Source organism: Achroia grisella, unplaced genomic scaffold (assembly GCF_030625045.1).
Source record: "Achroia grisella isolate CSIRO2021 unplaced genomic scaffold, CSIRO_AGI_Agris_v1 utg640, whole genome shotgun sequence".
Classification (NCBI taxonomy): Eukaryota; Metazoa; Arthropoda; class Insecta; order Lepidoptera; family Pyralidae; genus Achroia; species Achroia grisella.
This window is the reverse complement of record NW_026712977.1, coordinates 5,547,550-5,566,037: the sequence shown is the minus strand read 5'-3', so window position 1 is coordinate 5,566,037 and position 18,488 is coordinate 5,547,550. Positions and strand designations below refer to the sequence as shown.

The window sequence follows — 18,488 nt, the reverse complement described above, 5'->3', positions numbered from 1 at the left end:
ACGTTATATATAGTTTCTTTATAATACGTCAATGTAATATCCTTTCAATAATGGAACAATGTAAGCTCTACTCTCATTTATAGTTAACGGTTCTGATTTAAGTATTTTTTTCTAGATGTTCATTCATATTTACATTTTTGCGTCCCAACATAGTTTTTCGTTCGTCCAAATGTTTATATTTTGTACCTCAATTTATTTTTCATCCATACTTGTGTAATTATTATCAATTTATAAGATATTAAAAAATATATAGCAAATATATTGCTAATTGATAACAAAATTAAATGTCGAGTTCCATTCAAACACACACAATTCAATAAAAACAAACGAATATATTTACAACACAAAAAAAAATTGTGTTGTTTCTTTGTAACATAATTTATTTCAAGGTTTCCCAAATATGCAGCAATATATATAATTTTCATTGTCAAAACGAAAACCTACTTCCCGGCACCGTACTCTGAAAATCTTTGTGTGAAGATTATACAAATGTTAAATAACCGTCCAGTGAAATATTTTGTATGGAGCAATTTAATTAACGTCAATGTTCTGTGCGTATAAAAAAATTTGGTTGATTATGCACATAGGTCATTGTTTTGTTTTGTTTTTTCACAGTACGGTGACGAGACGACGAGAATTAATGTAAATAAATGTAATTATACACAAAAAGTAGAGAGAAATCAGTTCGCTGAGATAACTTATGTACGAAAGTAGTGCTTTTTTTCACAAGACATGCGCAGACGAAGGACAATCCTTAGCGTACCTATAGTGTATGTCCATCATAATACAACAGAAATAACAGGATTGTATGCTATAGCGTGCAATCCATACGTATCCGCAGGGGCGGATCGTGAATTTGTGGGGCCCTGGGCTAAATCTTAGGGACCTACCTACCGTACCTAATTATATCACTCAACTAAAAAAATACACCACCAAAACAAGCGACCAGAATTCCCCGTTCCTTTCGATAGACTCCCACTTGCATGGGTCAATTCATCTTAGGGTTGCCAACCTTATGATGGTTTTTAACATTCTAAATAATTTTTAAATTCTAAATATCGTTTCAGTGGGAAGGGGGGTCCCCTTGATATCCTCGGGGCCCTGGGCTGCAGCCCAAAAAGCCCTTAGGTAGATCCGCCCCTGCGTATCCGTGTACACGAGATATGTATAAACTGCCCACAAAAAATTCCTCGTCTGCGTAGGCCAAGATTAACATTCTTACTGTAGTGGTATAATTATGTAAAAACAAAATTTTATTAAAATTGTTGTTTAGTTTTTTAGTGTATAATATAGAATATGATTAGATATGAAGAGGTAAGGGAAGAATAGATCGTAATCTTAATATTAATGAATTAAAAGAATTGAAATATCAAACAATTGTTTCTTTTATTGTATGGTCAAGCAATTATATCAGTTAAAAGAAAACATTTACTGTACTAAAAATATTTTTAACATTTACGCACAAAATGTAGTTAACATTACCATGCTACATGCTAGAGACCCACCTGATGGTAAGTGGAAAGCGTCGTCTACAATATCTATGATACGAACACGGACTTATTTATTTTATTTTATTCTTTATTACACTTTTAAAATTTGTACAATTTGGCGAGCTTAATGCCATATACTTATCGTCATATTGTTATGCTCCCTTGCGAAAGACTGCTTCGGTACCCGGTGTAATTTTAGTCTTATCGTATTATTATTTCTGTTGAATGGTGATTTACTCTTAATTTTATGTACATTTATAAACGCCGTCCATTATAATTTGTAAATTAATTAGTGACAGCTGATGGAGTATTCAAAATATTAATTTACCCCTTTAGGGGCTATTTATTCCACATGTGAAGTCCTCAGCTGCTACGGTATAGGCGCTGCAGATACATCGTGTGGAGTTTAGTGGTTAAAAATCCCACACACCACCTCGCCATCCCTTAGGCGGCATGAATGTCTTTTCAAGATTTTCTATAAGTTAAAAAAAGAGGCTATTATTCTAAGACATAAATCTAGATGTTGACCCACATTCAACATTCGTAATTTCATCAATCTTTTTTAAATGGAACTTTAACACACCAATAAACAGGCAGTTTTTGTACGGCTCGTCAAATTTTTATTATGTTTAAATGGAAAGGTTGTACTAATAAAACAGCTGATTTACTTATAAAATCTATAATTTTATAAAACACTAAAACGTTTCACTAGTATTAGATAATTAAAATTTACCACATCTATATAATCAATTCCAGTTTATATATAATAAAGCTAAATTGAATACTATGATTATAACTAACAAAGTATGACCCAATTGAGCTATAAATTTAACTATTTATGGTCTTTGAAAACGAGAAAATTTACTCGGCGTACATTTTTCTTCAATTTGTATTCTTTTAATTTTTTTCATTATTCTTATTCAAAAGAATATGTTGTTTCTTATCGTTTTATGTGTGCATCACATAAACCTACAATTCTAAGATAACTATGATGTGAATTAAGACTAAATGGTCTTGTCACATACATACAGCATTATTTGTTTATGAAAACGTTCAATAACCAATGTAAACCGATTATAAATAATTTCTAAAGTTTAGCCGACGAGAAAAAATTGCACAAGTATGATTAGTAACGGTTACACTATATCTAACGAAGTTTAAATAGTGAAGTCTACATGTTAAACAAATTTTGGTTTTGATATTGATTAGCAGGCACTGTAAATTATTATTTTTCTTATGTCTAGGCTAGTCTTTTAGTTTCTTAGTATTGCATTGGAGACTGAAGAATTGAATGAAGTATCTACAAATTACTCTATTGGGTAGGTACATAATAATGGTTAAATTCAATTAACCTAATAGTACAGATTGTATATAACTACGACTAAATATATTAGATACGTTGTTCATTATCATTGTATGGTGGTAGTGCTGATATATTAATAATAGAATAAAAGTTTTAATCAATGACTGTTATTAACTGTTATTAATAACGGAAATTAAAATGTATGAACCGATATATATGTCATTGTGGTCTTCTACAATTTATTATGGTCTACACTTTGACTTAGAGAAGACATTTTTATTTTACAACTTGAATTAGTTTTACTCCAATTACAAATAAACAAAAATGTTAGGTGTTTATACCGGGGCTCGATAGATTTGAACACAAAACGCACGTGAATGTCATTAGATAGTCACAGATAATATATTGAATTAAAACTGTAAATATGCAGCGACCATCAATATAAACTAGTATACAAACTGATTTAAAAAAAAATATTAGTGAAGTGATATGTTGCCACCATAAGATCAGATATTCTACAGAGATTTCTAACCTTACCCAATGGATCACCACTCTTGCTGTTACGTATGAAAATATAATGTAACATACTGTTTAATACGTATTATTAACATTATAAAACAAAATAATCTTTATTGCTTAAAGTAATAAAAATTAATGATTGGGTCATTCAGTCGTTCATTTACATAACATAGTTAGGTTATGTTGTATTATTTTATTTAGTTTGCAAATCGCCAGATGATCGCTTTAATAATAGGCACTATACCAATATATTCATTTATATTATCATACAGCACCTATCCAAGGGATTTAAATTTTGAATAGCGGCTAAAATGTTCTACATGAATATTGATTTTTGTATATTATAAATTATATTAACAGAGAATAACAAATTAAAGCTTTTACGGCTGAAATAGTTTTATTATATCTACTGAATTGAAAAAACTGACGATTAAATTGAGCCCATTTAATACATTTACTTCACCAATTTTGTAGCAATAACAAATGATACAAATATTTGTACGACATAGTATTCGTTGCAAAACCTATATTACAGGATCGACAGCACATATTAGGTCTTTAATTAGTTCCGGAAAAAGAGTTAAGACACTTAAATTTTAGTCGCCTATTGTGTTCGATATACAATAATATAATATTATTTATTATGCGTATCGTATAAAACAAAATAACAGTAAGGTGCTCCATCTTACTGTTATCCATTTTATTTATACGCGTACATATAATACTAAAATACTACAGAGAATATATTTATACTCTAAACATTATAATAATTTAATCTCACTATTAGTTGGAAATTCATAGGCAAATAATGTTTTATGCTAAAATTATTACATATTTACTTTAATTAGTTGTAATTTAAATACGAGCTTGTTTTAAAATTGCAGAAGAAACTATCCATAACGATTCGAACAATACAACATGCATGATTGAGATTGAGTTCAGCTCGTCTAGATCTTCAGAGTACAAATGGAAGGAACATAATTTCATTCTTTTATTCCTGCGTATGTCCTATAAGGTATCATTGAGGAGTAAATGTTAAACACTTTATATCCATAATAAAAGTAGTTAGCATCTTATATAAACATTTTGCTAGATATAGTTCAATATATTTCATAATGTAACGTAACGTAATATAACCCTTATCAACATCGTAATAATAATAGGCACAATAATGTGAAAGTATAGAAATATTTAAAATACAATAACATTCCATTATAGCTAACATTTGGTGCTAACATTTAAAACGTTAAAATTGTAAAACGATTTGCAATAATTATAAATATACTATTAATTAATGAAGTAGTAAATTAATTCATCTATTATATCCTTGTATAATTAACTAAAATCATTAATAAATGTATAATAAATAAAAATGTAAATGGTTTCAAGTAAATATGTAAAATTATATTACAATTAACCTAGCTAACCTAATAGTCGATGACTTTAGAGAAATATTAAAATTAATGATTTAATATTTTTTCGTATAGTAAATACATCATGTGGTTTAAAAATCCTACTTATGTTAATTCACAATAATTATTCTTAATTAAAGGCCTTACGTTATCAGTGAATACTCTTATAGAAGTATCTAATAAGTATTATAGGGATATACGAAATACACAAATTCTGAACAATAATTTGCTAAATCATTGTGAATTTTACATTGGTGTTATATTGTTTTCATATGACAATGGTTCGAAAAATCTTAAACGACAAACGTAATTATTATTATTACTATTACTATAGCTTATTCTGTAAATTTTATATGGCAGTGGCATAAATAATATGGTTGTTTAAAATACTTCGTTTAGAATTTATGTCGATATAGCTATGGCAAATAATAAGCAAACTCTGCAGCATTAGTAATTCGAATAGATTATTTTTGAGGAAAATCAACAGAGTTGTCTTTATTACGTAATTAATTATTTGTTATTTAAGTTATCGTTGTGAGCACTCTAATACCTTAGGTATCTTAGGTATTATATAAATATAATAACTAATTAAAATTATATAATAACCATCATTACATATATATGATATTGCACACAACTGTACTGTAATAAATGATTTAGAAAATTGACATAACAGTTATTTGTAACGACTTTATGTACTGCAGTGATTAATATTAATAATTTATGATGTATAACGGTATCTTTTATTTACATTATTAAAATCTATATATGAAGTAAACATTGGCAGTGACATAAGGCCTTGGCGGGTATTGGAACTCCTCGGACACGTATTGTCCGAGAATTTCTGATATCCACCGCGGTTCCGGTACATTTCGTATATATTTTATGCCAGAACCCACTACAAATTACAATTCTTGGGTCTGGAATAAAATATATTGCTTATTGTAATTTTCAGCAAGTGTATATACTTTTTAATAGTTTTAAAAATGTCGGTCATAGGCGGCACATTTTTGTAATATATTTTTTTGAAATAGGAACACTTCTTTTTATTATTTTATTGCATATAAATTATTTTATTGCTGCAATTCTGTATTCGAGATTTAAATCGAATTAACGTCTTTGTATGTTGTGAATATCATAGAACTAAAAACGCAGTGATTTCTTGCAGAGTGCATAAAACCGTGTTACTGCTAATCGCAGCTACTATATTTTGAGATTATAGTGCAAGTCGTGGTGTACGCCTTGCGCGGCATCTGGTGCTCTGATGTCAGCTAACAGGGCTGCTGTCAGGTTCTCTTGCTCCTTCAGTCTCTTAACAAGGGGCTCCCAAGAACCATAGTTCAATTCCATTAGTTGCACAGCTTTTTTCATTATTTTGTGAGCTTCTAAACACCAATCCCTGAATAAGTTAAAAAACGGATACTTAACTATAGAGCAATCAGGCACCAAAGCGTCAATCAAAAAAGAATCAAACATTTGTATTCAAATATCTGGGTGTTGTCTATGTATTTTATGTATATATTATTAGGGGGAAGGGGTAGTTAGTAATGCGGACTGTTTACCCCACTGCTAGGAAAGTACCGCCAACGCAATTCCCCTCCCCCCCGTGCAGGCATCCATTATCATCCATAAAAAATATAATTTGTCACCTGTAATCTGGATTCTGCGGTGATCGGATGATACGTTCCAGCATCACTTCAGAGAGTTTTCTCAATTCGTGGGCCACCTGCAAACAGACAATGTTAACTACAACTCTGAACTAAAGATAGCTAAATATCCGAAGTAGTGAACAAGAAAATGTTCTAAAGAATTAGTATGTAAAATTTCAGATATATTTTACAATATTTAGAAACTATTATTAATAATATAGGTATTACAATGCGTGAACTACTATTATCGTACTATTATCCCCGCTTTATATCTATACATTGTATTGTATCTGCAAATAAGCAAACGACTAGACAAACATAGAATATTTACGTGCGATATACACAGAGTTTATTTCGGCGACCATTTTGTTATTATAGTGATGGATTATTAACTCATTTACATAATACTCACCTCAACACTGAATGAACCAAACTGGTACTCCAAACTCTGAATGTTATGTTTTATCAACTCCACGCTTTTATTGAATTCACCTGAAACATTAAACATTATTAAGTCCTGGACTAAGGCATTTATGCCGTGAACTTCAGGCAACTGATATATGCTGCTTATACGAGTACTTAGTTGAAACGTCAGGGAAGGTACCTTTATTTACCATCCATATATTTACTTCCAGTCAATTTCAGTTATGTTTACCTCCTTGTCACATGGGAACTTATATTATTTGTTATAATTGAATGATATTACGAATATAAAACGACCAGAAAGGTGGAAAACGACCTAGATTTTATGATTTTTTACATTATTTTTGTGACTTCTAAGCCTAATAAGCTTATAAAGCAATGTCAGACATAGACGATCCTTCCCCTTAAAGTGTGATAAATTCACGAATGGACACAGATGGTAGAATGTTAAAAAATCTTTTCATAACGCACCAACATCTGCGTACAGCCTCGCCAGTTTGTCGGCAGTGGCACGCAATGACACGTGATGTTTATGCCACACCTGCTGCTTCATTCGGAATGCCACTTGTGTTCTCTCACAGCGCTGCTCTATGGATAAACATCGTTCGGCTGGAAGGCAACATTATCGACAACGTTAATTATTCATATTCAACATTTTATTAATCATAATCAACAATATTTTATTAATGATAATCGACATTTTGATTATTACGTCTCTGTACCTGTAATTATAATATTTTAGTATTATACAAGCATTTCATACATAAAGATAAAAGTAGTTTTTACTACTACGTATGCAAACTTTATCTAAAGTGATACCATATGCTACGTCAATATCTATAAGTTTCCGTTTTATGATCTTATAAAATCTGTTAGGTCAAATTTTTTTTCTTGTATTTGCAATGTAGAAGAATTTTTGAAAAATATTGACAGTTTAAAAATCATCGATACAACGAATGTAATTTGTATATATATACTAGCCGTGACTGCGACTTTGTTTGCGTTTTTTGGGTAACTTGAACCCCTTACGCAGACCACGCAACGGAAGCCCTCAAATATGAATAACCCGTCCCCGTTTTGCAATATTTTTCACTGACGATTAACTTCTATTGGTCGTAGCGTAATGTTATATAGATTAAAGCCTTCCAATACATTTGTCGAGGAATGCTTTAAAAGAAAAAATAATTTTGTAAATAAATAAATAAACTGGCTTTAAAAAACGATATTCAGTGGAATGTTCTCAATTGAATCTGTATCCTGAACTAGACTGTAGAAAAAAAAATACTTGACGTTCATAAGCGGCTAAAATGTACTATTTCAATAAATTATTTATGATTTCCTGAAATTGAATTTGTTTTTTTTGCCTTCAAATTTAAATAAAAATGTCTATATATAAAAGAGATTACCTTGTGAAAGTAACTCGTCGGCTTGCTCTATAGTTGCCAGTGCCCGGTCCAGTTGGAAATCAGCGTTGCATTGTTGACAGTGAGCTCGCCGCCCGTTAAATACTACTGGACCCTTGCAAGATTGACACGCGTAGGCGGTAAATAGTAGCTGAAAATTAATAGTAACATTTATTTAATTGTTTGGACATTGTCAGCTCGCGCGACCGGAGTCCGGTAGGAATGCTGCGGGGCGCGGTTTGAGGGGTGTGCGAATAGCACCGAACCCGTTGCCCACTCTTCACGGTGCGTTCAACCGCTGCACCATCGAGGCCGTCAATAATATAAACATGTAAAAGAAACTTACAACGAAGTCCCTGCGCTGTGTGTCACAACAAGCTGTACATGTGCAGTTAAACATGTACTGAGCTCGTAGCTGCGCCCGGCGGTGCGAAGTCGGTTCACGCGCCTTGTGTGGACCGTAGCAGTTGAACACTTCGCTGCCGGCTGGCAGTTCGCGGGAGCAACGGATTATTAGACGGCAGTTGTAAAACCTACAATGTTTGCCATTATATTATTATATTCCAATTCTATAAAAAAGATCTGTAAAGTGGTATAAGAAGCAATTCAATAAAAGAGAATCTTTGAAGTAATTTAAGAAGCAATGAATATTGAAATTGATTTCAATAAATCTAGATCTTTTCTTTCCAACACACAATCATCAGAAACGTTTCAAAATTATCTGCTATGAAGTGTCATTAGAGTAAATATTTGGATCATGAGAGTTTCTAAAACACTGAAGAAGAGAAGGAAGAAATTACATATTAAAGACAAATTTATTAGAAATTAATGAATCGCTTTGATTCACCCTAAAACCCATTAAACGTATTTATAGAAGTGGATAGTATACTTACGTATTGATAATGTTGGGATCGCACGAATGATTCATCATGGCGGCGGACGGGTATATAGCGGTCGCGCGACGGACTTCTCTCTCACTCACTGTACGACCTATATATGATAATAATAACAATAAAGTGCAAAAACTATAATATCTACACTATAATCCGATACACACATTTCTCTGTCACGCTGGTTTCAAATATAATATAGAAGGGCAATATGGGCATGTCAAGTCAGTACGCTATGGGACACAGTTACGTAAATACTTAAAGGTAATACTTACAATTAAATAAGACCAGTATGGCAATATAAATATTGTCTACGAAGCACTGCACAATCCGTATCACTCCTTATAATTCACTATTGTTAAATAACAATAGTAAATTATAAGGAGTGATACGGATGTATATTAATATATGATATTAAACTAAATAGTTTATAAGATCAATATTTTAATATACATTTCAAATTAACAAACAGGTACATGTATTTACATACAATCAATCACAAGAACATCCTCCTTTTTTGAGGATTGTGAAAAATAGGGCTAATATGCAATTGATTTACCAAAAATATTTACTAGTATAGAGAACGTCTATTTTACATTCATAAGGGTCGTTTAATTTGTATAATAGTAGATGGTAGCATTCTTACCGGTAGCATCGCCTTCTTCGACAGTCGCAAGACTGAGTGCAGCGTGGCCATTGCAGACGAGCTGCCCAAGACTTCGTAGTATAATAGCAGCTGACAGCAGACGCAGTTGCCCATCAGACAGAGCATGTGGCACTCTTGACGGTAGGTAATCGAAGAATTTCGTGTACTTCTCTAAATACAGCGTTAACATTGTTGCAGTCTGCAAATATTATTTTTTTTACTGATAAAAATAAATACAACTCTACTTTCAGTAAATGTGTTCTAAAATGGCGGCCGCGAATTGGTAAACGTAGTGTAGCACGACCCGCATCTATGTGGAGAGAAGACGTACATAGGGTTGCCGGTAATAACTGTAAGAGAAAGCTGAAGATCGTACCCAGTGGTGTGCCATAGAAGAGGCGTATGTCCAGCAGTGGGCTGATAATGATAATACTTTGAGTTGTATCTATTGCAATCATCGTCATTTCAGTCATACTCAGCAGTGGACGGCTGAACAGACATCATACATGTATGATTATAAAAACGAACATGATATTCCATGTATTATGTTATTTATATATCATACCTTTTATAGAAACCTATTCCTAATTTTTATCACCTAACATTAAAAACTATACATATATCGTAAGCTAAATAATAAACTGTATTGGGTAAAAAATATAAGTTTTATATATTATTATGTAATTACAATGCCAAACGAGCTTTTGGACCGTCTGCTGATAAGTAGTATTCGTCGTCTATATGTAGGTACACATAAATAGCATTCCGAAGATCATGTTTATTCCAGTGAACTAAAATGTTATGTCTCTTATCCTAATCTAAATCGAAATTCAACTTACAAAACAAGCTACTTGGAAGCTGTAATAGATGAGACTGAGGTATCAATGCAATCGAAATTTCATAGGTTACCATACGTTGTAAAAAGTTATCTACATCCCACGCACCTAAAAGCGTGGTATATAGTATTTAATATTATTTGAGAGTATTTTTTAGTATTTAATATATAGTTGCTTTTATTGTATTTCAAACTGACACAACTTTGGTTTACAGCTAGTCATTTTCTGAAGACTCACCAGTGCATACTGTATATAATCAGTGTTGTTCATTTTATCGAAGTTGGTGACCAAATTGAACATTCTGTAGAATGGGTGTGCATCATTCTTGTATACTTGTACATTATCAACAGACGAGTAGCTACGGAATAGGTCTCCAGCACTGGATGGAGCGGGATCAGTTCTTGGCGAAAGCGGGAATCCATTGTGGGCCGTTATTAGCAACACCCTATTTAAAACAAACAAAAAAGTGTAGTTTTAAATATTCTGTGAATTTCGTTAAATAATTCTTATTCATTTGATGTAAATGAATAAGAATTATTTAACGAAATTCACAGAATATTTAAAACTACACTTTTTTACAATATTAAGCTACAAACCAACTACTAAGATGTCTAAAAAAAATATTTAGCTAGAAAAATACTAGCTAAATATTTTTTTAGACATCTTAAGAAGGTCATTTGTTCTAAAAAAAAATATACTTATTATGTATGTGAAAAATAAAAAATCCATTTTGATACAACAACCCTATTTATTATTTCCTATATTTTATTAATTTATTGATACTGCGTTTTAAATAAACACCAACACATTACTTCTGAGTAATCTATAAAAATGGGTAATTAATATTAATTTCCGATAGTGCCAGAACTCAATAATTACTGTAAAAACCTGGCAAAATCGGTATTGTTAAATTTGTCAGAATATTGTGGACTGCACTATATCTAAAGTTAAAAAGTAAAGTTGCGTTTACTTCACTTCACTTCTTCGTCTACGTTGTATTCACGATAATCAAATGACAAAAATAAATTGTAGTACCCATAACATCTGCTTAACTTGGGACTAGATGGCGCTGTGTGAATTTATCCTGGGATATTATACATACATATATTGCTAATGTTAAATTTAAGAGTATAGATAGGTGCGGTTAATTGTTGTATAAAATACCTTAAAGCTAAATGCGCTATGCCGATGGTATTGAAGAGGTCTGCCTGGGCGCCAATGCACTCCCACCGGTGGAATGACATAGCTTGAGTCCGGCATTCCATTCCGCAGTACACGCTGCGCGAACAGGCGTTACAACTGCCGAGTTATAGAAATACTGGTTGCAAAATAAATCGTTTATTCAAACCAGATCGTTTATTTGGTTATGTTAGCACATGAAACCTCTTTTTGTATAAATGCTATAAAATGATTGTAATTAAATAAAAACTTCTTTTCTTTCTGTCAACTCGGTCTATCATTTATTATTAATTTTAAACCAATTAAAAATAGATCACAATTAGAAACACTAACAGGTCATATGCAATGATATGGCAATGAATCACATAAGGTAGTCCTGCTGTAAGAAATCCAGATCAATATTAGACTGGATGTTATTATGCACATTCTTCCAGTCATTTAGAAATCATAAGTGTTTACTGTACAATTTGTTCTAGAACTAGAACAGCACTACTTATTATACTGACTATTGGGCGTCTAAGTGATTACTAGTGGTATTGAATTCAAAACTAGACCGCTAATCTGATCGTTTTTTTGGTTACGCACTGTAATAAATATATCATAGTGCTCGTTTATACCAAATCAGTAGTATTCTAGATCTGGATTCGTAAGTTGGACTGTAATAATGTAAATAATACCTATATATCAACAAAGTAATTTATATCAGCCATATTATTATGACAAACATTGAAATAGAATCGATGTAATAGTGAAGTCAAATATGAAGAATGCAAAACATAGCTTTCCAAGTTATTTAGCAAGGTACTACGCTTACGGCTTACTAGATTTCTTTGTAGTTTTAATATTTTAATTTTTGTATTAAGCGTAATTTTAAGCATGCAGCCGATGTTTTACAATGTGACGATCACTTTAGCATTTAATAAACTGCATAATAATAGGTTGTATAATAGCTACGATGCACAGACTGAGACATCAAACTTTATAACACCTCTCTTTTTGAGTCTTTGTTAAAAGTGTGGATTTTTTAAAATCATATAAAGATTATAGGGATAAATAACAGGGATGCTTTACACTCACGGCACTATATTGATATCCATTTTGCAGCAAGTCTCGCAGGTAGGCGGATCGGTCTGTAGGGCTACCCATGCATATGGTTCCTCGCTGAAGAGCACGTCACCGCGGCGTGTCGCCTCGCATGCCACCACGTGTCGTCCGACCGTGTCGTTCCGACTGCCGGATTGTAAAAAGTTATTCCATTAGTAATACTGTGGGAACATTAATCTAACTATATTATTTAAAATTAGTTCTTCATATTTTGACTTAAATATGTAAAGTTACAACGTTTATTATTTGAAAGAGCAACACACACGTTTCTTGTTCATTCTTTCCAAATGAGATTAAAAATGTGATGACTATTCAGAGTGCTTAAATTAAGTTAATTTGAATAACGTATCTTCTATTCTATTCTATTAATGCATCTATATTATTATCATTGTTACATGTTAATCAGACACAAGTATAATTACTTCTTTTGATTTTAATGTTGGTTTTTAACCACAAGATCATCTGTTGTTACCTCTATCTTGTTTATTACTGTTTTTATCTGTTTATACATTAATTGTGTATGTAACTGTATTTTCTGTGCTAGGAACAGTAGAGTTTCATTCATTCTATATATGTATTTTTAAGTGTCTATATTATTAATCACATATTTACTAGATGCAGAGTTTAAAAAAGCTTCTCTTCAGGTCACCTTTGTAAGTTTTCTGTAAGTTATAGAATGTAAATTTGGCTATGATATTTGTTGTATAAGTGCCATGCCATTATATGTCTCAAGATGTATGAGCGACATTTTATAATTATGGAATATTAGGTACAGATTTACATAACAAGTTATTACAATATGTGTATTTACCGTAATTGTATCGCGTTAGATGCAGCATTGAAGTCAGGGTTCAAGCCATGGTAACACTCCGGTAGTACATCATTCTCGGACTGAATCTCGCGGTTAATCTCCAACTTTTCTTCTAACTTCTTGACGTGGCGCTCAAACTCCGCTATATTATATAAAAAGAAAGTGTAAGTCTCTACATAAACACAAAGTACACGTATACTTTAAATAAATAATATTATATTCTTTACACTTCCCAGAAAACTGTAATTATATAAGACCTAATAGATAACACTACAGAACTGTGAATAACGCCATACAATCTAATCCCCTGGATATCGAGACAGCCAACTATAATAAAGCATAGAATAGCCGACAATGCACTTGAAATTCCCCTGGTGTTGCGGGATCTCATGGGCGACAGTAATTACGTATCAGGTATCATCAGGTGAGCCGTAATCTATTCAATATACTATAAAAAATACTAACTATATGAATCTTTACTAACAATTTTAGGGAAACTTTAATAGAAAATATTAGCGATATTGACTGCGGTACTGTGTCATCTCTAGGCCGCCAAGCAAATTGCTTTGTAAAGTGTGACTGTATCACATCTTTCATTCGCAACAATATTCAAGTATACGAATAGAGGATATAATTGCATGACAATTTAGTCCTCCAGAACGGCGACACCAACCCGTAGTAACCATGTCATGTTTGTGATGGTTACCACTCACAATAAAAAAATTACAATTGGTTTGTTTCCCAAAATGGGGTAACAAAATAATACAAGTCACTAATACAATGCTTAAGAAAATATTGGTATTACAGATTACTATACTTACTACTATACCAGTCGATTTTACAGATTACTATCATATTTAAAGGATTTTTTGTTCTTGAGGCATTCTTTGATTTATTAGTAGTACCTTAGACGGCTTTCACCATATCTAGGGGATTAGATTAAGTGGAGACATTCACAATCCATTACCACATGGAGATATAGTAATCACCTTAACAGTACTAACTACTCACATAATTTACCAATGAGTATAGGGTATAGATTAGGCTGTTAAATTACTGGATAAGAGGCCTGACAACTTAGTCCTTTGGAATGGCAATGCATGAGTGATATTGTGAGTCACATGATAATGTGATATCCATATTGTTGTTCATATAAATATATGACTGCTACTACACACCATCAGATGGGCTGTCAGCTTTTGTCATACCAATCGCCTCTTCATTTGTTTATGAAATGCTTATGCCCTATTTAATTCAAAATATCTTTATTCATGTAGGTGAATACAGACTCTCATGATATGTCAAATCCACCGTCAGTTTAGAATGATTTTGAGATGAGAAGAACTGAGAAACACAACTCTTATTCTTTTTAAATAAAATTTGTACGCATTTGGGATAATAGAGAGACCACCAGCATATGCTATTGCAAAAGTAAAAAGTCTAATCAGTGTTCATAACCTAAACAGACCAGACCCCACAAGCACCACCCGTCCATGAGTATGACGCATGAACCAGCCATTGTTGCACTCAAACATATTAGAGCTCATACATATTAGAGCATATTGAAATGGCCCACCATGCCACCACAAGTTTGGACTTTATAGCATGTGCTTGTGATTTATTATGTAGACTTTACCAATATGCACAGCTGGTAACTTTAGAGTCGCTGCATGATTTCTGGCGGCGGTTATGGCGTCCCGTGCTTCTTTGTTCTGATTTAATTCAAGGTGACAATCAGCCTTCCGCACCAATAATTTGTGACGCAATTCTTTAGGGTAACCACAGTCTAAAGCTTGCTCTATGTCTTCCAGACACTCCTATAAAAGGAAAATTAAGATAATATATTAAATAATTTTATTTTTAAGTAATTGCTAATTAAATCTGTTTTGGTTGATTATTTGACCATACACATATCACAGTGGGTTTAGATAGAACAAAATCGGAAAAACATGATATAAGATATCTTCATAAAACTATACAGCCTCAACTATATATAGTTAGAGTATTATAGTCTAGTCTATGTTTAACACACCACTTTACTTTCGATTGTTACCACTTTGGTTTGATTCCTTGCGCAGCACAAACATTTGTATTCATGAGTATGATTGGTTTGATTGGTCCAGGTGTTTACTATGTATAATATGTATGTACTTAAGAAAAAAACTATGTATTTGTATCAGTTACCTAGTACCCCACAAGCTTTGGCTTTTAGCCTGACTTGGGTCTAGATGGTGCTGTGTGCTTTGCCCTGAGATTATTATTATTATTAATGAGATTAAATAACTTTTATTCAATAATAGAGATCATAAATTGTTAATGAAATAAAAAAAAAATTGCTGTATATGTGCAGACAACATGAAAGATACGAAAAATTCTTTAATGAACACACCTTAAATTTCTTCATCTTAAGTAATGAGGCTGATCTATTTGCTAGTGCCAGAGGATACATAGATTTATTCTGATCTGCATAAAGCACACCTTTAGAGTAACACTTGTAACTGTCCTCATAGCAGTCAGCACGGAACTTGTCATTCCCCCTTTGCCTCCAAAGTAATGAAACTTCATCACATTTCAAAGCTGTGTCGCAATCAGACATTTTCCTTGCATATGATAGCTGCATTTGATGTAGCCATTGTAGTAGAATTTTTCTAGAAAACAATACATCAATTAAATACATCAGTTATTATTTCTCTTTATTTGATATATTCAATAAATATAATTAATTCATCAAGATCAAATTAGAATGAAGTTTTCATTTAAAGTTCATAAACATTCAGTTCTAGATGTTTAACCTGTGAGAACCGATTAAGTTAAGACATAGTTTATGTATAAAAATGGCCTAACCTTAAACCTTCATTTTTATAGAAGTAGTTCATTGTGTCAACTTCATTATCACTGGTTCTGTCAATTTTCTTCTCTTCTGCGGAAAGCAGTAGCAGAAGAATCTCCCACTGTTTCGCACAATCTTCTGGCAACCTTATGTTATTCATTTTCTATAGGAATTAAGACTCAGGCACTGATTTAATATACAACATGCAATGAACACTAATTTATTCTTAAGTCCTATAATTTTTAAAATGTATACTTAAATAAATAAATTAAATTAAATTAATATATTCGAGTGCTACACATCCTTCGGGTTAAATGATAATGGTATAATGTTACTGTTTTAAATTGTTTTGTTTTGACAATAGATTACAAAGGAATGTGTAGTCATCATAATTTAATCTCCTAATATCGATTTGACGTTCCGTCCATGCGCGTTCCGTTTCAAGCCGAATACGTGCGATCGTAATGAAGAAGGCAAGGGGTTATAAGCAGATTATTTAAATTTTCATTCCCGAAACTTCTAAACAAAATAACTATGTTGTTCTTAGCAGAACCGACATTCTACGCTTCGTCTATACATCACTTGATTTCAATATGCATACCCCTTTCAAAACTGGCGTGCACAGTTGTAGACTAAAGATAATAATATAATTTAAAACGATTTTATAATTTCCGATTGAAAACGATTGTATTCATTTGTTCACTTATAAACTACAGAGTTTAGTACTACTAATTTGTTTTGAAAAGTTTAAGGCCAAAATTCTTTTTTGTCTCCTTATTAGACACATGGAATTTGCCAAATCCATCGGATGAATAAAAAAATTCAGGTCTGAAAGGGATATTTTAGTTAGATACTTAAGAATAATATTTTTATTATCCTTGTTAGTTACATTTTTACCATAGTAAGAGCCATAGTGAGAATAAGTAGCCTTATATGGTATATTTTTCAATGAAAAGGTGCACTCGACTGTGCTAACGGTATACCCTGGCAGGGCACCAGTGGAGAATGATAAGATGAGTATGAGGTCAGGTCAGTTAGCCCATCGTGGGAAATTCACCAGGATTGTATTATGATAGTTTCCAGGAGGAACCGCGTGGAGGTTAACATGACATGGTAGTATGTATGATGGTACATTGCTAGCAATAGGGTTATTTATCCATATTACTTCAATCTTGTATGTCTCGCATTGTCAGTGTGGGCCTTTTTTCCATATCTTAATTGGGTTTCGATTTGGTTTTAATAAGAACGTATTTAGAAGTAAAATTAGAAACTTAACATCTTGAGACATTTTCTCCCAGTCAACGATAGAGTATGTGTCTAATATAAAATTCCTGGCGCTAATATCGTGGAAAAAGCGGCAGCCCTAGCTTCACAGGGGGGTTGGTCCCGGAAGATGTGGTATGGGCCTTCAAGCCCACTATGCGGAAATGCGGTTGATGTGTCTACATAACTTTGAAGCCGTTAAGGAGATCGTCGCTGCTGTTGCCGATGCCGGAGGTTGCCAGCTTGAACAGGTGTTGGGGGACGTTCGCTAAACGCATCCAACGTTTGGCGAACATACCCCATCTTGGGGCTTGCTGGGTTCGCGCCCCAGCGGCCGTGATACACCGCAGCGTCGAAACTCAGAGTAGGCTGGGTGGTCCCTCGAGATGAACTGCGTAAGCAGAGACAGCTGGGATGCTTACGCTATCTGAAAGACGGGCGTGCCCTAAGCTCAAAAGCGGAGTCTCAAATCCGGATCCCAACAGACTTTGCTACCACTGTCTATTATCATAGGATAACCATGGATATAGATTCATGGTTAGATACGGACCGTCAATCGACAATAGCAAGTCATGGATTAGAAATCACAAGTATATCTTTAATGGAATGGTATATTCGCAGCATCAGAGAACGGTATTCTGGTATAAAAATAGTGATTAGGACTTATTGATGATGTTGCCGCAATAGGTAAGCATGATGAATTAACGGCTTATTCAATATTCATTTATTT

General features: G+C 32.8%; 1 protein-coding gene across 1 annotated transcript; it reads right to left on the bottom strand.

Annotated features, from left to right (window-relative positions):
* Positions 1 to 4,651: 4,651 nt before the first annotated feature.
* Positions 4,652 to 16,797, bottom strand: LOC131849299 (SET and MYND domain-containing protein 4-like). The gene is made up of 15 exons (XM_059199338.1): positions 16,510 to 16,797; positions 16,055 to 16,313; positions 15,302 to 15,482; positions 13,666 to 13,807; positions 12,828 to 12,980; positions 11,736 to 11,870; positions 10,809 to 11,016; positions 9,736 to 9,934; positions 9,093 to 9,189; positions 8,546 to 8,732; positions 8,203 to 8,350; positions 7,268 to 7,405; positions 6,786 to 6,865; positions 6,374 to 6,450; positions 4,652 to 6,123 (listed from the first exon to the last, which is right to left on the bottom strand). The coding sequence occupies exons 1-15, from the start codon at positions 16,653 to 16,655 to the stop codon at positions 5,928 to 5,930; spliced, it is 2,346 nt and encodes a 781-aa protein (XP_059055321.1). The 5' UTR covers positions 16,656 to 16,797; the 3' UTR covers positions 4,652 to 5,927.
* Between the last annotated feature and the right edge of the window lie 1,691 nt (positions 16,798 to 18,488).

What these genes read in the sequence shown, in the direction of transcription:
- LOC131849299 (XM_059199338.1), bottom strand. Translation starts at nt 16,655, where the DNA reads ATGAATAACATAAGGTTGCCAGAAGATTGTGCGAAACAGTGGGAGATT. An exon ending in TTAAGATGAAGAAATTTAAG is followed by an intron (nt 15,483 to 16,054) that starts GTGTGTTCATTA and finishes TTCCTTTTATAG; the next exon opens with GAGTGTCTGGAAGACATAGA. An exon ending in TTGGTTCATTCAGTGTTGAG is followed by an intron (nt 6,451 to 6,785) that starts GTGAGTATTATG and finishes GTCTGTTTGCAG; the next exon opens with GTGGCCCACGAATTGAGAAA.